Consider the following 22684-nt stretch of genomic DNA (forward strand, 5'->3'; position numbering starts at 1 on the left):
ACGCTCTGGCAGGTCGCTGAATACATGTGCTGCCTTATAGCTCCCACCCATCTGTACGAATGTTAAGACCTTGCATTTTTTGTAGAGGTTGGTCCTAGTATTATTTTACTCGTTGTACTATGTACGGGAAAAATAGATATTTTTCGTAACGGGAGATAGAACTCATAAATATATTTATTGTGAAGCAACTGCCAAAATAGCAAGGTCTTTTTGTAGAAGATTCTGCATTATGATCAAACGCCAGATAATATCAGGCTTCTGTGATACGAAAATGCTATGTCTGGTAGCTGACTTTTCCCAGGAAATGGTTCTGTAACTCATCAGTGAACGGAATTATGCCAGATAAACTATTTCCTTAATTTTTAAATATCTAAAGTGGTAATTATCCATACGGTGAATTTAGTTCATCTACGGCACTTAATTGGTTCTGTAGCGTGTACTTCGCAGTTTCATAAGCTGAATCCCACATACTTAACGCTTTCTACCCTGGTGCCTCACTGAGTAAATTACTTTTAATTTCTCTAGAGGTTAATGAGCACTATTTATTTGCACACAACCAACTGAATCTTGCCATAATTTATCTGTAATTCAGATCGGAAATTCTGGATGATACAAATTCTGTGTGTCTGTTGGTATGTGATCGAAATGGAATGGGTGCACTCTGTCAATCATTAACATGTAGTGTCTACTATTCCTTACTATTTTTCTTATGCACGACTACATCGCAATTCTCAAAATCAAAAGTGTTGGACAAGTCTTAAAAAAATTAATTGACTCAGTTGTATCATCAGTCAAGGTAATTAATGCCTATTAATCATTTATTGGACGAAACTCTTTCCTTGTAGGCATTTACTTCCTAATATGGAATAAGGAAATGTGCTTCTGCTTTGAACACGGTACAACTACATTTTCTTATTACATATTAAGTTAACATTTTTCTTGAAATACACATAAAATATTAACAAAAGATCCTCAGCCATCGAGATGCTCTTGTAAACTTGTAAACAATGTCCCAGTACTGCTGGCATTTTCTGAGACAAGTTCTTCGTACGTTTGTTTTCTGCACAAGTTATAAATGATCTTCCACTCTGTATAAGTTCAAAAATTTTGAAAGGATATTCCAGCAGACTAAATCAAAATCTATTTATTAATCTACAATCCCCGAATGTTGATTTGATTTTCATCAACCTATCTTGTAAGATAAGTCTGATGTGACATTTCGGTTTTACGAAAGATCTATATCAGCAATTCATTTACCATGTGTTTTTTTTTAATAGTTCAGAGAGATTATTTTCTTCGTAAATCACAGGCTAATTTAACTCATGACTATAGTTCCTGAATCATGAACATTACAACCACTATCTTCCACATTGACAAAAATGTTATCATCCCATTTAGTTATAAACTATCACTATCTCTCAAACAAATAAAGAACTTATATACTTCCATTAATTAAAAAGAAAACAGTTGCTCACAGGTGTGAAAATTATCGAACTATCAGTTTAATAAGACACGGTTGCAAAATATTAAAACGAATTCTTTACAGAAGAGTGGAAAAACTGGTAGAAGCCGATCTCGAGAAAGATCAGCTTGGATTCCAGAGAAATGTAGGAATACACGAGACAATACTGGCCCTACGACTTATCTTAGAAGATAAGTTAAGGAAAGGCAAACACACGTTATGGCATTTGTAGAGTTGAAGAAATCTTTTGACAATGTTTACTGGAACACTCTCTTCCAAATTCTGAATGCAGCACGGGCAAAATACAGGGAACGAAAGGCTATTTACAAATTATACGTAAACCACACGGCTGTTATAAGAGTGGAGGGGCATGAAAGGAAAGTAGTGGTTGAAAAGGAAGTGAGACAGGATCTGAGGTAATCGAAATGTGCGGTTACACAGAAGCTAAGTGAAAAGGTGCTTTTTGCAATTGCTGGGCATTTTTGTAAAATCCCAGAACAGAAAATCCAAGAGTAAGGAAAAGGTATTATCTTAGTCACCCGGTAGGGGTGAAGATATCGATCTTGATAAAAGCTGACTTCAGAAGTGCTGAAATTTTCAGTCCTAGAATGTATAGCACTTGTATTAATGAGAATGGAAAAACTGCTGAAGAATTGCCTAATATGAGACTGGTAGACCAAGCGTAGATCGAACCAGCAGCATTCAAGTTGTGTGATTCATTGTCTAAGAGTGCTTAAGATACTCGCATAAAGACGGAATCTATAGAGGAGAAACTGTGTCCCGATGTCAGTACCGAGGGGGAAAATTTTTTATTCTGTCTTTAATGGATACAGTAAGCAGCTTCGGAGATTAATTGAAAAATGACAAAGCAAATTCAAAAACTGAAGTTAATAACTTATGAACACATATTTCAACTAAAATCTCTAACTCGAAATCCAAAGTGAAATATGACATTGAAAAACAGTTTGCCAACTACGGATTACGACCCGATGAAAATGTAAGTTCCAAGTGTGATGTCATTATTACCAATTTCAATCTGCAGATTTTAATTCAGAGCATCAAGTTTGTGAAACAAGTGCACACGAATCAGAGAAAAACTTCCAGAAAAACTTCGATGCCAATGCAAATGCTAATCACACCTTCAATGAACATATAGAGAGAAAGCAAGCAACGCGCAAAGAAGCCGTTTGCAAAGAGTTAGTATGATCGCTAACTTTATGCCACAGCAGTGTACTAGCCTTAGGAAACATGTAGTGGACACGAGTGCTATGCTTGACGATGAGTGGACTGCATGATAGTTGTCGCAAAGAGTACTGATGGTGCATAATAGTGCTGTAGATGGGAAGATGGTTAACTACAGACAACGATTTCTGGGGTTTCAGGGTTTATTTTAAGCGTGAAAGGCGAAGGAAAATGCTTTAAGGAGACTGAAAAGGTACATGGTGGAATTGCAAAACCAGATTTGACCTTGCCATTCGGAGGCAGGCTCAGAGTATTACTAATGACTCAAGCACTACATTAGGTGATAGACTCGATAGCAGTTCCAGCAACCATACTTTAGACGAAATATCTGAGGTTGAAATTTTCGGCATTGCAGTGCTATTTAACGAAAGGAAACAAAACACATATATACTCCACAAGCCACCCTATGGTGTGTGGCAGAGTGTGATTTGTATACTAGTGCCACTCCCTGCTTCTCCTCTTCCAGTCCAGTATGGTTCACGGAAAGAACGATTGTTAGTAAGCCTCTGTGTGGGCTCTAATCTTATCTTCACGGTGCTTTCGCAAGATGTACGTAGGAGGAAGCAGTATATTGACTGACTCTTCTGCGAAGGTACGATCTCTGAACTTTAACAGTAAATCACACCTTGACGCCGAGTTTCTCTCTTGCAGCGTCTAACAGCAGAACGTCTCCGTGACGCTGTCACAGTTACTACACTACTGGCCATTAAAATTGCTACACCACGAAGATGACGTGCTACAGACGCGAAATTTAACCGACAGGAAGAAGATGTTGTGATATGCAAATGATTAGCTTTTCAGAGCATTCACACAAGGTTGGCGCCGGTGGCGACACCTACAACGTGCTGATATGAGGAAAGTTTCCAACCGATTTCTCATACACAAACAGCAGTTCACCGGCGTTACCTGGTGAAACGTTGTTGTGATGCCTCGTGTAAGGAGGAGAAATGCGTACCATCACGTTTCCGACTTTGATAAAGGTCTGATTGTAGCCTACTGCGATTCCGGTTTATCGTATCGCGACATTGCTGCTCGCGTCGGTCGAGATCCGATGACTGTTAGCAGAATATGGAATCGATGGGTTCAGGAAGCTAATACGGAACGCCGTGTTGTATCACAACGGCCTCGTATCACTAGCAGTCGAGATGACCGTCATCTTATCCGCATGGCTGTAAAGTATCGTGCAGCCACGTCGCGATCCCCGAGTCAACAGATGGGGACGTTTGCAAGACAACAACCATCTGCACGAACAGTTGGACGACGTTTGCAGCATCATGGGCTATCAGTTCGGAGACCATGGCTGCAATTACACTTGACGCTGCATCACAGACAGGAGCGCCTGCGGGTGTGTAGTCAACGACGGACCTGGGTGCACGAATGGCAAAACGTCATTTTTTCGGATGAATCCAGGTTCTGTTTACAGCATCATGATGGTCGCATCCGTGTTTGGTGACATCGCGGTGAACGCACGTTGCAAGCGTGTTTTCGTCGTCGCTATAGTGGCGTATCACCCGGTGTGACGGCATGGGGTGCCATTGGTTACACGCCTCTGTCACCTCTTGTTTGCATTGATGGCACTTTGAACAGTGGACGTTACGTTTAAGATGTGTTACGACCCGTGGCTCTACCCCTCGTTCGATCCCTGCGAAACCCTACATTTCAGCAGAATAATCTACGGCCGCATGTGTATGGATGCAGAAAATGTTCGACTGCTGACCTGGCCAGCACATTCTCCAGATCTCCCACCAACTGAAAACGTCTGGTCAATGGTGGCCGAGCAACTGGCTCGTCACAATATGCCAGTCACTACTCTTGATGAACTGTGGTATCGTGTTGAAGTTGTATGGGCAGCTGGACCTGTACACGCTATCCAAGCTCTGTTTGACTCAATGCCGAGGCGTATCAAGGCCGCTATTACGGCCAGAGGTGGTTGTTCTGGGTACTGCTTTCTCAGGATCTATGCACCCAAATTGCGTGAAAATGTAATCACATGTCAGTTCTAGTATAATATATTTGTCCAATGAATACCCGTTTATCATCTGCATTTCTTCTTGGTGTAGCAGTTGTAATGGCCAGTAGTGTAAATGAACCTGTGCTGCTCTTTTTAGGATCTTCTCTATTTCCTCTACCAGCCCTATCCGGTACGAATCCCATACTGACGAGCAGTATTCCAGTGCTGGGCGCACTAGTGTTTTGTAAGATACGTCTTTCGTTCATGGACTTCACTTTATTAGAATTCTTCCAATGAATCTCTGTCTGGTATCTAATTTACTCGTGATTAATTTATGTGCTAGTTCCACTTGCACTTCAAATCGCTCTATACGTATACACCGAGATACTTTATGGGAGTAACTGATTCCAGTGATTGTTCCGTAATTGTGTAATAATCATACAATAAAGGATCTTCCTGTCTATATGTTCCCAATATGCTACAAATTTTTTTTTTTTTTTTTTACATTTAGGGTCGACTACCTATCGTTGGAATGAGCGTCCATCTTCTACAGGTCTTTCGACATTTGACTACAATGTTCTAGCGTCCGTGAAAAACCTCCTGACGTTATCTGCTAGGTCACTGAAATATATGGTAAAAGGTAATGGTACTATAACACGTATACTTTTACGCCTCAAGACATGTCTCCGTTCAGCATGACATACGGTGTTCTGTTTGCTAAAATCGCTTCAGTTCTGTCACACAGTTGGTCTGATATTCCACACACTCGTGTGTTGTTCATTACGCGGTAGTGGGAAACTGTGTAGAATGCCTTTCGGGAGTCAGTAAACAGGGTATGTACCTGGGCGCCTGTGTCTACTGCTTTGTGTTTCTTGTGGATGAACAGAGCGAACTGAGTTTCGGACGATCGTTCTTTTTCGAGCCTATGTTGTTTTCTACATAGATTATTTTCGGTTACCAGAAATTTCATAATACGCGAGCATGAAATGTCTTCAAACAATCTACAATAGACCGGCGTCAGAGATACAGGCTTATAGTTTTGTGCGTCTGCTGGACTACTCTTCTTGAAAATGTGAATGACCTGTGCTTTTTTCCAATCCCTAGAAACGCTTACCTCCAGTAGACCCCTTGGGTACACTGCTACATTCTCGTACGTGTATAGAATCGAACTGGTGTCCCGTCAGGTCCAGTGGACTTTCCTCTGTTGAGCAATGCCATCTAGTTTTCGATTCCTTGATCACGTATTCCGATAGCTGTCCTTTTGCCGTTCCCGTGACGATTTAAAGGAGAAACTTCAATGCGATCTTCCTCTGTGAAACAGAATTGGAGAAAGACGTTTAGTATTTCAGCGTTTTCTAAGTCGTTCCCTGTTTCAGTGCCATTATGGTCACACAGTGTCTGGACAGATGGCTTCTGTTCATTTACTGAGGTATCATAGTACCATAAATTCTTAGGACTTTCTGTCAACTTGGTAGCTACAGTTTTAGTTTCGTATTCATTGAACGCTTCACGCAGAGCCATCCTTGTGCTAGTTTTGGCTGTGTTTAGTTTTTGTTCATCTGTGAGGCTTTGGCTAAAGGTTCGTAGCTTAGGTGAAATTAAAATGTCTAGAAGAAACAAAGTGTGCGAAATAGAGTAGACGGGTATGGAAAGATGAAGGGCTTCAAAGTCCGTAATCCATGAAGTTAGAATCGGACATGGTTGTACTAGGTGAAAACATTTTTTGTAATGGGAATGTATTGCACTAGGCAGTAGGTCAGCATGTATGGGGTCTATTTCAAATACATCTGTGGCTGCAAATTTGGCAAAGAATCATGCGTACGAAGTCGCCATGAATGTTGGTAGGCGTGTGAGTGCTTTATGCTCAACACCACCTACAAGCAAGTTTGGTAAGCCCGTATGTAAACGTCTGAAATTATGGATAGTGCACGGCAACTAGATGAAGAAATAAATGGTAATATTGAAAGAAGTGCACAAACCCAAGATAATGGTATATGGAATACTTATCTCTTCGTATAAACATTCTCGGATGGGAACAGCTCAAAGAATTGCAGTCTAAAATTATCAGACAACACTGATAAGCTGCAGTTAGGTGACTCAGCGTTTTGGAGTGATACTATAGTGTAATAGCTACTATGCTGAGGAAAGGTGACGGATTAAGCTGTTAAGAACGCTTGTATTGCACGATATTATCCGGCTGTGTATGTAGTAAAATACTCTAAGCTGGCACGAGTGCTAGTGTACCATAAAATTACTTTCCTTTTAGGGTTTGAAATGGGATGGACTGAGCTGCCACGAGAGCCAGTGTAGAATAGGAAGCAGGAAACTGCAGTTCCTCGGAATATCCACTAACGGAGATAAATCGCAACAACAAAAAATAATTAATGTAGAGTAATGAAATTTGGGAGATAGGTTTCTCTAGGTAACTTTTAAGTGATTGACATTGAAAAATAATAGGTTAATGTAATCGGGAGATAAGCCATTCCAAATGTGAAATACTGGTACGTTAATAACCGGTGTGACCGTCAAAATGTTAAATGCGAGCATGCAGACTTACCTGCAGTATGCTGTACAGGTGCCGCATGTCAGTTTGTGGGATGGAGTTCCATCCTGCTGCATTTCGTCGATCAATGCAGAGACAGTTAATGCTGTTTGTGGATGACGCTGGAGTTTTCGCATAATGTACCATATGTGCTGGACTGGAGGCAGATCTGGTGATCGAGCAGGCTAAGTAACATGTCGAGTTGCAACAGAGGTATGTGGGGAAGCGTTATCCTGTTGGAAAGCATCCCCTGGGATGGTATTCACGAATGACAGCATAACAGGTGAAATCACCAGACTGACGTACAAATTTGCATTCAGATTGCGTGGGATAACGATGGCAATGCTGCTGCTGTAATACGAAATCACACCGCAGACCATAACTCCAGGTACAGGTCAACGCGTCTAGCTCACAGACAGGTTGGGAGCCAGTCCTCAACTGACCTCCTTCGAACCAACACACGGCCATCACTGGCACCAGCTTTCATCAGAAAACTCAACAGACCTCAACCGTGCCCTATAATGAGCTCTTGCTTGACACCACCGACGTCGTAAATGGTGGTAATTTGGTGTCAGATGGATGCACGCTAAAGGGTATCTGGCTAGGAGCTGTCCTCGAGGTAACCGATTGGTAACAGTTCGTTGTGTCACTGTGGTGCTAACTGCTGCTCGAGCTGCTGCTGCAAATGCAATACGAGGTGCATTCAAGTTCTAAGGCCTCCGATTTTTTGTTCTTCAGACTGGAAAGAGATAGAAACATGCGCATTGTTTTAAAATGAGACCGCGTTCATTGTCAATACGTCCCAGAGATGGCAGCACCGTACGGCAGATGGAATTTTACCGCCAGCGGCGAGAATGAGAACTGTTTTAAATACTCAAAATGGCGACGTTTTCCTTACTTGAACAGCGTGCAATCATTCGTTTTCTGAATTTGCCTGGTGTGAAACCAATTGAAATTCATCGACAAGTGAAGGAGACATGTGGTGATGGAGTTATGGATGTGTCGAAAGTGCGTTCGTGGGTGCGACAGTTTAATGAAGGCACACGATGGTGTGACAACAAACCGAAACAACCTCTGGCTCGCACAAGCCAGTCCGACGACATGATCGAGAAAGTGGAGAGAATTGTTTTGGGGGATCGCCGAATGACTGTTGAACAGACCGCCTCCAGAGTTGGCATTTCTGTGGGTTCTGTGCACACAATCCTGCATGACGACCTGAAAATACGAAAAGTGTCATCCAGGTGGGTGCCACGAATGCTGACGGACGACCACACGGCTGCCCGTGTTGCATGTTGCCAAGCAATGTTGACGCGCAACGACAGCATGAATGGGACTTTCTGTTCGTCGGTTGTGACAATGGATGAGACGTGGATGCCATTTTTCAATCCAGAAACAAAGCGCCAGTCAGCTCAATGGAAGCACACAGATTCACCGCCACCAAAAAATTTCGGGTAACCGCCAGTGCTGAAAAAATGATGGTGTCCATGTTCTGGGACAGCGAGGGCGTTATCCTTACCCATTGCGTTCCAAAGGGCACTACGGTAACAGGTGCATCCTACGAAAATGTTTTGAAGAACAAATTCCTTCCTGCACTGCAACAAAAACGTCCGGGAAGGGCTGCGCGTGTGCTGTTTCACCAAGACAACGCACCCGCACATGGAGCTAACGTTACGCAACAGTTTCTTCGTGATAACAACTTTGAAGTGATTCCTCATGCTCCCTACTCACCTGACCTGGCTCCTAGTGACTTTTGGCTTTTTCCAACAATGAAAGACACTCTCCGTGGCCGCACATTCACCAGCCGTGCTGCTATTGCCTCAGCGATTTTCCAGTGGTCAAAACAGACTCCTAAAGAAGCCTTCGCCGCTGCCATGGAATCATGGCGTCAGCGTTGTAAAAAATGTGTACGTCTGCAGGGCGATTACGTCGAGAAGTAACGCCAGTCTCATCGATTTCGGGTGAGTAGTTAATTAGAAAAAAAATCGGAGGCCTTAGAACTTGAATGCACCTCGTAAGATGCGCCAGAACCATAAGCCGAACACTATGGTCTTCGCTCTCGGTATTGCCACATGGCCGTCCAGAGCCCCGTCTCCTTGCGACCGCACATACTGGTGACCGCTGCTGCCAGCTGTCATTGACAACGGTTACATTCCTGCTAAGTCTTTCTGCAATATCGCACAATGAACACCCAAGTTACTCGTAGCCATTTTACACAACCCCACTCAAACTCAGTGGGGTGTTGATAAATGGTGTCTGTGCTGCCTTAAAGCAGTTCTTGACTAACATCAACTCACCACGTCCAGTATTTAATGTAACTAACGCTCACGACCTCTGCAGCGCATATTTAAAGCAAACTTGATTTGCATTGTTATAGTGGCACTAATAGCGTCACTCTTATTTGACTGGTCCGAAATTTCAATAGAAACCATTTTTCAGATGTACAAACACACCTACCAACACTCTTTTTAAGTGGCGCAGCTCCTTCTCGGTGCTGCAATTTTTCTTCAGGCAGTGTAATTTCACAGGGTACTGGTTCAGGAAGAAGAGGAATAGTAAGCTTAAGTTAAAAAGTTGTTAATTGGTAGGTATGATATTCATACGAATGGGGGCTGAATCAGAATTTTAAAGCAGCAATAAATAAAGTTTTATTTGTGAAATAATTTCTTAAAAATTGGTAAAATTATGGCAATGCTTTTATCGTTTGCAGAGGAATGCAAGGCAAAGAATACTACACTTAATAAGACAGCTGACATCACTTAATAAGGATTGGCGAAAGAAGTCTCTACCAATGAAGTGCTGACGCCTCAATTCAGTCATTTCTGGGCAGCTGCTTAAAACCTCTAAAATGTGCTTGAATAACGATAATCATAACCAAAAGCTGTACCATAATCCAGCGTCGTTTATTCAAAACATGCTACCAGTTTCGACGCCGAAAACCGTCATCTTCAGGCCCCAAACGTTATCCGCCACCAAACTACGAACCACAACACAGCCGTCAAATTGAAACAATACAACTTTCAATTTCAAACATGGTTGTTTCTCTGTAACTGTATACAATTTTCAGACATAGGTATTATACAGCCAACCGGTTACAAATAACTCTTTTGTACATCTGACCTAGGTTTTGATACCTACTAAGGATGTCTTCATCAGAATGAAATTTTGAGAAATCGTAAAATTACATTGCGAGAAGGAATGGCCAGAATTTAGAGCAGCTGTTCTCAAGTCGAAAATAAAATAAAATGCTTTACAGCATGCGCGACGAGTATGTGTCGAAGCGTAGATCAATTGTACCACAGTTATTTGCAACCGGTTGGCTGTATAACGCCTGTGTTTGAAAAACGTGTTACGTCGGCATGTGCAACTCACAAAGTCGAGTGCAGCGGGGCCAAAATCAATCGGATCCCGTAACTTCCAGTAACAAGCCCACCAATGGTCAGACGACAACCGCAGTTACTGGAAGTTAGCGGAATCCACACCATGTATCGGGGGAAGCTACCCTGCCTCAATCCTGTTGATTGTTGTGTCTTATTGGATTGGTGTGTAAATTCGTTGAGTTTTTCCATCTTATTAATAAACACAACAAATAAACATAACAGAGACTTTAGTGATTAATAATATATTCTCCATCACTATCTACAACAGGCTGCCAACGCTGCGGTATATTTCGATTCTACAACTGAAGAAATCAAATGGTTACGAAGCGATGATCTCGTCGAGCCGCGTTCGGAGCCCATTTTGATTTGGAAAGGAAATTTTTTGAAAGATGTTCGATAGAGACCGGAAAAGATGAAAACCCGAGGGCGCAATATCGGCTGAAGAAGGTGGGTGTGGAATGACTTCCCAACATAGCTACCTGGGGTTTTTGTCAGTCTAGCAGAATGGGCGGTATCGTGGAGTAGCTTCACTTTACGCAGTCATACTGGTCGTTGTTCTTGGGCTGTGTCAGCAAGACGTCTCAGTTGTTGACAATAAATGTCAGCTATGATGGTTACACCTCGTGAAAGCAATTCGTAGTACACTGCGCTGTCGCTTTTCCACCAGATGCATAAAACTATCTTTCGTAGATGCGCGCAGGTCTCTGTGGGCGGAGTTGCTTGTTTGTTTGTCCTCAACAAATGGTTCAGATGGCTCTGAGCACTATGGGACTTAACACCATCTGAGGTCATCAGTCTCCTAGAACTTAGAACTACTTAAACCTAACTGACCTAAGGACATCACACTCATCCATGCCCGAGGCAGGATTCGAACCTGCGACCGTAGCAGCAGCGTGGTTCCAGACTGAAGCGCCTAGAACCGCTCGGTCACAGCGGCCGGATTGTCCTCAACCATTCCTTTCTCTTCCTTGCGCTGGCGTAAAGATTAAGTTCCCCATCACCAGTAACGATACAGGATAGGGATGGTCGGTGTTATTGACAAGCCAGTTGATGACGAACAAGTAGAGATGCACTCAAGGCAACCAACGATTTTTTGTGATTTTGGCTTAGAGCATGCGATACCTATACACCCGGTTTTTGAACCTTCCCCATCGCATGAAAAAGTCACACGATGGTGGAATGATCACTGTTCATCACATTTTGCAGTTCTAGAGTACATTGATGTGTATCACCGTAGATTAAGTTAATGTGCTTAAACGATCTTCGTCAAACCCTGAAGGTGGAAAGTCTCAAATGTCAAAACGATCCTCCTTAATTCGAGAAAACCATTTTATTGCCGTACACTATCCACAGGTATTATCCCCATGCGCAGCGCAAATCTTTCTGGCTGCCTCTGCTGCTGTCATCCCTCTATTGAACTCAAACAGAAGAATATGTCGGAGGTGTTCCAATTTCTCCACTTGGCACTCCATTGTCTAACCTCCGTAGTTCCTCTGACTACTCCGAATGACAGAATGACAGTATGTAAACTGAAATAGCAACAGTGAACTACAAATAAGAAATGCCAATTGATAAATAATTACATAGCAACCATGAAACCAACATGCAGAACAAAACTTTACGAATTTATGCACCAACCAAAAACATAGAAGGAATGATAAATGGCCATCAACAGACTGAACGTATTTTAGTGTTAATTCCATTCAAATTCTCTTCCAGATCCCTTCGCCGTCTCTAACAGACTGATAACGATTTCGGGGAACCTAAAAGATTTTATTTCCTCTCCCAGACCTTTAATTCCTGTGGTAAAACCACTACGAACTGTAAAATACGTCGCCGCGCGGGATTAGCCGAGCGGTCTCAGGCGCTGCAGTCATGGACTGTGCGGCTGGTCCCGGCGGAGGTTCGAGTCCTCCCTCGGGCATGGGTGTGTGTGTTTGTCCTTAGGATAATTTAGGTTAAGTAATGTGTAAGCTTAGGGACAGATGACCTTAGCAGTTAAGTCCCATAAGATTTCACACACTTTTTTTTTTGTAAAATACATCGTAATTTTGAGTTTATTTTAGTAATAAACTGTCTTTTTGAAATAAAAGGATTTTACATGACAGTCAAGAATAAGTATTGAAGATTTTAAGTTGTAGGATATACTAAACCAAATCAAATTTCTGAATGATATTGATGAGAAAGTGGTATTGCAGGCAATGCATTGCAGGATTGTGACTGAACTGGAATTCAAAATGACGAGTTGGCTGAATAATTGATCAATGTAGTCACATAAGTTCGTAAAGCAGAATAATTCAAACCAGACATTATCATTTATATAGATCAGATTAGATTAGATTAGTACTTGTTCCATAGATCATGAATATGGCACTTCGTAATGATGTGAAACGTGTCAGGTTAATAAAAGACGTCTATACCAGATATTACATTACACAAAATATTACATGACACTTATTATTTTTAATTTTAATTTTTTTGTGGGGATTGGGGAAATTACCCACTTACTATATCCAAAAATTCGTCTAACGAGTAGAAGGAGGTGCCATTAAGAAATTCTTTTAATTTCCTTTTACATGCTATATCTGTCAGACTTTTGATGGTATTAGGGAAGTGACCCAAGACTTCTGTGGCAGCATAATTTACCACCTTCTGAGCCAAAGTTAGATTTGACATTGAGTAGTGAGGATCATCCTTTCTCCTGGTGTTGTAGCCAAGTACACTGCTATTACTTTTGAATTCGTTCGGATTGTTAATAACAAATTTCATAAATGAATATACAGGGTTATTACAAATGATTGAAGCGATTTCACAGCTCTACAATAACTTTATTATTCGAGATATTTTCACAATGCTTTGCACACACATACAAAAACTCAAAAAGTTTCTTTAGGCATTCACAAATGTTCGATATGTGCCCCTTTAGTGATTCGGCAGACATCAAGCCGATAATCAAGTTCCTCCCACACTCGGCGCAGCATGTCCCCATCAATGATTTCGAAAGCATCGTTGATGCGAGCTCGCTGTTCTGGCACGTTTCTTGGTAGAGAAGGTTTAAACACTGAATCTTTCACATAAGCCCACAGAAAGAAATCGCATGGGGTTAAGTCGGGAGAGCGTGGAGGCCATGACATGAATTGCTGATCATGATCTCCACCACGACCGATCCATCGGTTTTCCAATATCCTGTTTAAGAAATGCCGAACATCATGATGGAAGTGCGGTGGAGCACCATCCTGTTGAAAGATGAAGTTGGCGCTGTCGGTCTCTAGTTGTGGCATGAGCCAGTTTTCCAGCATGTCCAGATACACGTGTCCTGTAACGTTTTTTTCGCAGAAGAAAAAGGGGCTGTAAACTTTAAATCGTGAGACTGCACAAAACACGTTAACTTTTGGTGAACTGCGAATTTGCTGCACGAATGCGTGAGGATGTGAGGATTCTCTACCACCCAGATTCGCACATTGTGTCTGATCACTTCACCATTAAGAAAACAAGTTTCGCACTGAACGCATCCTCTTCCATGAGCTGTTGCAACCGCGCCGAAAATTCAAAGCGTTTGACTTTGTCATCGGGTGTCAGGGCTTGTAGCAATTGTAAACGGTAAGGCTTCTGCTTTAGCCTTTTCCGTAAGATTTTCCAAACCGTCGGCTGTGGTACGTTTAGCTCCTTGCTTGCTTTATTCGTCGACTTCCGCAGGCTACGCGTGAAACTTGCCCGCACGCGTTCAACCGTTTCTTCGCTCACTGCAGGCCGACCCGTTGATTTCCCCTTACAGAGGCATCCAGAAGCTTTCAGCTGCGCATACCATCGCCGAATGGAGTTAGCAGTTGGTGGATCTTTGTTGAACTTCGTCCTGAAGTGTCGTTGTACTGTTATGACTGACTGATGTGAGTGCATTTCAAGCACGACATACACTTTCTCGGCTCCTGCCGCCATTTTGTCTCACTGCGCTCTCGACCGCTCTGGCGGCAGAAACCTGAAGTGCGGCTTCAGCCTAACAAAACTTTATGAGTTTTTCTACGTATCTGTAGTGTGTCGTGACCATATGTCAATGAATGGAGCTATAGTGAATTTATGAAATCGCTTCAATCATTTGTAATAGCCCTGTATATCTTGTGAGGCTACAGTGAAAATCTATAGCTCTTTAAATAAGTGTCTGCAGGATGTTCTTGGATGAGCTCCAGCAATTATTCTGATTACACACTTTTGTGCAATGAACACTCTTTTACTCAATGATGAATTACCCCAGAACATGATGCTATACGAAAGCAGAGAATGAAAATAGGAGTGGTAAGCTAATTTACTGAGATGTACATCGCCAAAATTTGCAATGACCCTAATAGTATAAGTAGCTGAACTCAAAACGTTTCAGCAGATCCTCAATGTGCCTTTTCCAGTTCAACCCCTCATCAATGCGTACACCTAGAAATTTTGAATATTCTACCTTAGCTAACGATTTCTGATCGAAGTCTATATTTATTAATGGTGTCATTCCATTTACTGTGTGGAACTGTTTGTACTGCGTTTTGTCAAAGTTTAATGAGAGCCCATTTGCAGACAACCACTTAATGATTTTCTGGAAAACATTGTTTACAATTTCACCAGTTAATTATTGTATGTCGGGTGTGATAGCGATACTTGTATCATCGACAAAAAGTACCAGCTTTGCATCTTCGTGAATATAGAATGGCAAGTCATTAATATACATTAAGAACAGCAGAGGACCCAGGACCGAACCTTGCGGCACCCCATTCTTGATTGTTCCCCAGTATGAGAAATCACCAGTTTTTTGCACATCCATCAGCAAAAGCAACCGAAATATTGGAACAATTACACCATGACAATATAATCAGAAGGTTTTATTTAAGTTAAAGACTTAGTTCCAAGAAAATCAGATGAAAGAAAAGATGGAAGTTGGAGTTATTCCACATTAGGCAAGGCGTCCGGGGCAGCTGCAACAGGCGGCCACAGGTGTACCCGGCGTGTGAGGGAGGAGATGAAGCAGGGGCCCTGCACCAAGCCGTCCATACACGGCTCGGACGGGTCGCTGGAGCGGAACTCCTGGCCCACGATGCGGTTCACGTCGGTTAGCAGTGACACAACGTCCTTGTCGCCCGCGTGCTTTCCCAGCTGAGTACACAGCGTCTGGATGAACCACGAGCCTTTAGTGGGATGGCGGAAGGAGTACAGACCTGCGACATCACAAAATCACCGACGTAAGCGTGAGGCAGGTGCGTGTCACGCTGCTTAAACATATTATGCTTGCTATTTCAACAGACAGAATGAAATTGACAGAGCAATAAATTGCACATTTTACATCATTTAATGACCCACAAAATACTCAGATTTTTCCATTCTTCTTGCAGTCTTCTCCTGGCGTCTTGTTAGGACCGTAGGGCGACTTTTCCAATATTTCTTTCTAAAGCATCCCATAAATTACCTATAGGATTCGTGTCCGGACTTTGTGGAGGAGGATGACATCTTTCGGACAGTCGTACAGGAGCCACAACCGTACAAATATAGGCGGTATGTTTGGGGTCGTTGTCCTTATAAAATTTGAAACAGTTTCCAGTTCCCATATTTTCTGCGTTCTTCTTCAAATTGTTCCTTAGAATCTGCAGGTATACATCTTTATCCATTGTTACGTCAATGAAGACCAGCTCACTCACTCCCTGGGCCGACATACAACTCCAAACTATAACTGGCACCTGCCATATTTCACTGTGGATTGCACAGTTTTTCCTTGCAGCTCTTTGTTGGGCTGCCGCCGGACCGTTATTCGTCCATCGGGTCCCGACATGTTAAACTTTTGATTCATCCAAAAATATTACTTGATTCCACCTCTCCATGATCTTGTTGATGTGTTTCCTTGCCAATAGCAGCCTCTTCTTCCTACTGGCAAGACTGATATAAGGCTTCCTTCTTGCAATTCGCCCCTGGTAATTTTCTCTGTACAGTAGTCGTCTGATTTTGCTAGGACGGGCCACCTCTCCAAACTCTTCCTCAGCCTCAATGGCAATTTGTGTAGCTGTGATTCGTGGATCTTGCTTAACCTTCAGCACTATTGCCCTCTCTTCTCTCCTCACAAATATCGTTGGACGGCCTGTCCGTGGGAGATTTTCTGTCCTGTCTTCATATTTATATCGACGGACGATCTTCCCTGTAGTAATTTTCCTCACATACAGTAACGTTGGTATTTCTTGGCACGTTGTTTCCTTTTCGTCGTGGAATATTAGTAACTGTACAAAAGTGCTGTTTTTACCTCTATGTACCATTTTGTACAAACACACTTGTGTTTCCTTTGAGCTCTCGACATCGCAGGAAGTAACGAATAACAGAGATATGCACACTGGCACTGTTGCCAACATTTGTCCCAAAACTTTTGAAGTACAGAGTTTCATAACACGCAGTAAGAAATGGGCCTTTTTCTGCTGTAAGCAAGCAAATATACGTGATTGCGCTTTCCATCGCCCATAGTCACATGTACGACTTGCCGACGTACATCTTTATTTCAGTATTAACTACCCTAAATTCACACTGTGAACAATGTTTGTCCCAAAAATTATGAGAGGCACTGTACGTAACTTTTAACCCAGCGCGGCAAAGAACCCGGCTCACGCCCCGTGCCCTGACAGGAGTGCCACAGTTCTCAACCTGGCTGGCACATTTCCCACACCACCACGCTACGCTGTCTGATCGCTAGGAGCGGGAAAGGGGGGAAACAGCGAAGAAGTCAATTTGAATGGCAGTCCAGTCGCACTGCATACGACTTGGTTTTATATCTCACATTTCTCAACGACATAGCTACAAAAATTAAATTTTCAGTGTTATTTAATTATTTTTGGCGCGCTGAAGACATCAGATATTTTTTTTTTTCTGATACGAACTGTCGGCTTACGGAAAGACTCAGACAATATCACAGATTTTCGCACTCAGGTTGCCATGTAATGGTGATTTATTTGGTGTCATAATCGAAAATACGTTTTTCATACACATGTTTTGATCCAAATATTATAGCACATTTGCAGCCCCATTATGGAGACGTGGAAACTCTGCCTCAAGAAAACAATGTAGAGGCTCTAAACGATGTTAAAATTAAGGATATTTGTCTTCAAAACCGGAATTACCTTGCAGATCAAACAGTTGCATCTGAACACCCACAGGGGCGCTTTCAACTGGAACAGCAACGGTCCAGAAAACAGCTTGAAACCAGATAAAAGACCAGTGTCCTCAAAACGTTTAGGAAACTATCCTTAAAATTCTTTCAAGGTCACAATAAATTCTTCGAACCTCGCGTTCCTTAATGCCAACGGTCTTAGGGGAGAGGTCTGTCTTTGTCAGAATGTGTCCCTTCTGCGAGACGGTTTTCTTTTAAATGCATCCCCATCAAATTAGAGAGAAGTTACCTTGCAATAGTTTACTGTGGGCAGTGTGCAGTCAAGTCCACTTAAAATCTGAAGTCTCCAATCCAGTTCGGATGTTCTAATTTTCTTTCCTCCAATCCTTTTTCCTTAATAAAATTATCAATAGGGGCTTCTAAATCGGAAAATCGCTCCAAGTGTGCCTCTTGGAACATACTTTTCAGTAAAATATGGAGCCTCCATAATTTTCATTCAGTTTCATTAAAAACAATTGCAGCTGACGGTGGAATAATGAGTGTGACTTCAGAAATTTTACTGTTCGTATCTCCAACTTCTTCAAATGCTCCATGCATGCAAGTTCATCACAAAGCGCTTCTTTATGTGCAGAACAATGACTCCAGTCTGTAGACTGTTGTAAGTTTTTGTTCTTTCATTGTCTACTAAGCATTTACATTTTTGCTGCAAAGAACTGTCACACCGTTTCATAGCACATGTGCAGTACCCGTCAGTTATGGGAACTGAGAATTCTCATCCCTCTCTTCTGTCGTTCCTATTCGTTTGAAAGGCTTCTGACGATAGATCGCTAGACTTCCTTTTTTTGTGCAGTCACTGGACCTGTGAACGTCCTTCATACCACGACCAAGTAGCGAAGGGTGAAGAAGGCTGACACTACGATTTTGCCGAACTCAGATAATTGTGTCGACCGAAAAATGCCGTACTGCAATGCTAAGTGAAACGTGGTGCGGTTTTGGGTACCTCCGAGAAGTATGGAGCAAAGTGCGCGCGTGAAGTTTTGCAGAAAGTGCGCACCCACCCCATATAGCCCATCGTCTGATGGACAAATGAAAGAATGTCCTCGATATAAAGCCCATCATAACCCAGGCCAATGTAGGTGTGCCCTCACTACGAGGTGTGTTGTGATGGATCACAGAAATCACAAGGTGCATAACATCACAGACAAACGAAAGTATGCCTTCACTATTGGACCTGTAATTCAACAGACCAATGAAAGCATGCCCACACTAGAGCCCTCAAACGGTAGATAAGGTGCCTCAAAGTGTGTACTCAGCGCAAGGCCTGTAAAACCACCGATCAATGTAAGCATGCCTTCGATACAAAGCCTGTCATATGAGGGATCAATGAAAGTTGTAACGTTCTCATATTTTTTCTGCTGTTGTAAATAATTCACCTTTCCAGTGCTAGGACAAAGACGAATGAGCGAACTCCATGAGTTGCGAATAAGATCCTTGTCTCTGTGTTTAATTTTATCTGTGATTGACGTACTTCTTATTTGCGGCATAGTAGCGAGCAGTTTGTGAAGACATCGTTATTAGCGATAGATATGTATTTACCATGTTTTTTTCTTTTTCCTTTTTTCCGTCTGTTCATATCTCTTCGATGTTGTAGCGCATTTTTCGTTTGTCCTGTAATATAGAGATAAAAGTTGTTTTCTAGATGTAATATGTAACTGGAAATTATTTCTTTTTTGTAAGTAGATAAATATGTTTAGAGTTTATTGATTGTGGAAAGCTTTAATTTTTTTGTTTATCGTTTACTGTAATAAGTTTGGTAGAAAATAGTTGTGTAAAGATATACGTAATTTACTTTGATGTTGTATAAACTGCGGGCGAGAGTATTGAGAGAGAGCAATATCGATAGTCGATCGAACAAAGCGGGGGTGTGTTGCTGGGTAGCTAGAGAGGCGGACACATGTTTTACTGTGGGAGTCGTGACTTTTACGAGCTGGTGAAGATTGAGTTTAGTGGCAAGCGATGTACGGTTTTAATGACTGTTTTATGCCAGGACGTGATATGATAATAGTGAGAGTAGAAACTGGGCGAAGTAAACACTGAGACTGTGCCGTGAGAGGAAGTAACTATGATAATGCAACCGAGAATGGACGGTATTGTAGCTCTGTGACTATGAATTGAACTGCGCTTGTGTTTTGACTGTGTTTTCGTACACTCAAGTACTGTGAACTTATGTATTTATGGCGGGCGCCCTTGTCCAAGTAGCAAAACATTACAATACTTCTGGTAAATCAGTAATGGTCGTTCTGAACTTAGGCGAACTGTCTATTGTGTGGGAGTACATTCCAGCCCAGGACGGTTTTTCGCGATTGCGGCACTCATAATACGAATTGATTTTCTACAGAATTCGCGGTCGTCAAGTTTTATAAACTGTGTGTGGCTTAAATAAACTTAAATTGTGTGCGCCAGAAACATTAAAACTGTGCACATACGGACATCTGTAACAACAATTACATCGACCAGCCTGTGGCCTGCAAAACGCCACTGTAATCAGATTTGCAGCTTAATGAATACCACCGCCCGCCCGATTACGAGGAAAAATCATCAGCAGCAATCACACGACCGTGGGAGCAGATCTCAGCGTTTCACCAGGACCAGCCAGCTGCCGTCGATATCGCGACCATCGTCACAACACACAAGATAGGATTTAAAATCAGCGCTCTCTTCTCAAAGACTCAAAATTATTGCTAACAATTTTAATTTGTAATTTCTTTTGCTTTTGGCTGACATTCGCATAACGTTTGTCTTCTTCAGAATAAAAGTGTTCTCCACGTAGTGGAGTGTTCTATGTAGACATTGTTGACTTTCATTAGCAGTAGCCATTTCCCTTTTAATTATTTCCATTTTTTTTTTTTTTACATTTTAAATCCGCTGCCGCTGCATGGATATTTTTTATAACTTTTGGGGGGGGGGGGTATGTGTCTAAATTCGTGTGCCGTGACATTTACCAGAAGTATTGTAATGTTTTGCTACTTGGACAAGGGCGCCCGCCATTAATTTCTTAAACGTCGACCAATGACTGTGAAGGTCGCTTGCTACTGGTGCTAACATTGTATAGCGGGTAATTCAAAGGTGGGTAGCTGTCAAACCACACGGGTTGTCATTACTTTGAATGATAGTCGTGTAAAATTGTGGGTTCGTCACTCAACTTTGGTATTCTTTTGTCTATTGATGTTAGAAGCCATTTTTTTTCTTTGGTCAATGTCATTAAATCTTATTTAATATGGTTATTCTACGCTAAACTGGGATAAATGCACGGTCAGATATTGTGTTGGGAAGTAAAATTTGGAGAAACGTCTATTTAGATACGACTTGATGTTGACTGCATTAGTTAACACGGTACTTCTCGGGTATTTTGGCGATACTTAGTCACAGTGTGTAATCGGAGTCGTCGCAAGTTGAGTGTTTCAGAGAAAGAGATCTTTTATTTTGGAATATCGGAGAAAATACCTGGAATACTTTCTTATGAAGATAAAAACATATTTATAATACTTTCTTGTTATTTATATTGTGTATTTGTGTATGAAACTGGGGACCTAGAAATGACGGAGAGGCTTCGTCCAGCCGTATCCCTCAGTGGTCCACAACCCCACAACAGCCCACAGCAGAACATCCACCCCACCGCCCCCCCATGCCGAACGCAGGGTTATTGTGCAGTTGGACTCCCCCCCCCCCCCCCCTGGAACGTCTCATACCAGACACGTGTAACCCCAAATGTTTGCGTGGTAGAGTAATTATGGTGTAGGCGTACGCGGAGCAGTGTTTGCGCAGCAATAGCCGACATAGCGTAACTGAGGCAGAATAAGGAGAATCAACTCGTATTCGCCGAGGCAGATGGAAAAACGCCTTAAAAACCATCCACAGGCCGGCCGGCACACCGGACCTCGACACTAATCCGCGGGCCGGATTCGTGGAGGGTGCGTTTCTGGACGAGGTATCGAATATATAGCTTCCCCCTACTTATACCTCCCGACGAGATCACGAATGTAAAATTAGGGAGATTCGAGCGCGCACGGAGGCTTTCCGGCAGTCGTTCTTCCCGCGAACCATACGCGAATGGAACAGAAAAGGGAGGTAATGACAGTGGCGCGTAAAGTGCCCTCCGCCACACACCGTTGGGTGGCTTGCGGAGTATAAATGTAGATGCAGATGTAGACCGGCACGCCTTCCCGCTCGGGAAGCAGCGCGCTAGACCGCGCGGCCAGCTGGGCTGGCTGTTATTTACATTGATGGCAAGAACTTTGAAGAAATTTTAAATATGTGTTTTTAGTTTCTTTTCGTCAATAATTAGAGTCTGATTTGACGTAAACAGTTGTAGCTCCGTCATAATAGCTGTTTGTTCCGTCAACAGCAAAGTACGTACTGTATTTTGCTGCTGTTAAGTCGGGCATATACCACTTCGAACACTGCGGGGGCAGTTTCTGATAGTGGACTATCGCCTGTATTTGTCATACTTACAGCACGTATGGTTCAAATGGTTCAAATGGCTCTAAGCACTATGGGACTTAACATCTGAGGTCATCAGTCCCCTAGACTTAGAACTACTTAAATCTAACTAACTTAAGGACATCACACACATCCATGCCCGAGGCAGGATTCGGATCTGTGGCCGTAGCAGCAGCGCGGTTCCGGACTGAAGCGCCTAGAACCGCTCGGCCACAGCGGTCGCATAGCACGGCTGGTTTGAAAATGGACACAGGTATATGAAACTAGTCACCATCAAGAAATGAAAAGTAGATACTTCTCAACGCAATTTATGACGGAGCTGCGAGTTCGTAGAGCTCGATTTCTTGAGAACGATTTTTTTTTTATAGTGAAATCCACCTCCATGATTCACAGTAAGGTTTTGAATTCTGATGTGTGCTCATTGCACCTTACGCCAGACGAAGGCACAGATTGTTTCTGAAAAAACATATTTGGGGTAGATTATTTGTCTTTA

General features: G+C 42.5%; 1 protein-coding gene across 3 annotated transcripts in view; it reads right to left on the reverse strand.

Annotated features, from left to right (window-relative positions):
• LOC126417544 (caspase-1-like) overlaps positions 1-22684 on the reverse strand; it is a 270319-nt gene that overhangs the window by 126075 nt on the left and 121560 nt on the right. The window contains exon 6 of one of the 3 annotated variants that reach the window (XM_050085126.1): positions 15419-15766. The exons of the other annotated variants lie outside the window; for them this stretch is intronic. Coding sequence (XP_049941083.1) covers positions 15495-15766 — 272 coding nt within the window. The 3' untranslated portion in view covers positions 15419-15494. Of the gene's footprint in view, positions 1-15418; positions 15767-22684 lie in introns of those variants that run through there. 3 annotated transcript variants of the gene reach the window in all.

Source organism: Schistocerca serialis, chromosome 1 (assembly GCF_023864345.2).
Source record: "Schistocerca serialis cubense isolate TAMUIC-IGC-003099 chromosome 1, iqSchSeri2.2, whole genome shotgun sequence".
NCBI lineage: Eukaryota > Metazoa > Arthropoda > Insecta > Orthoptera > Acrididae > Schistocerca > Schistocerca serialis.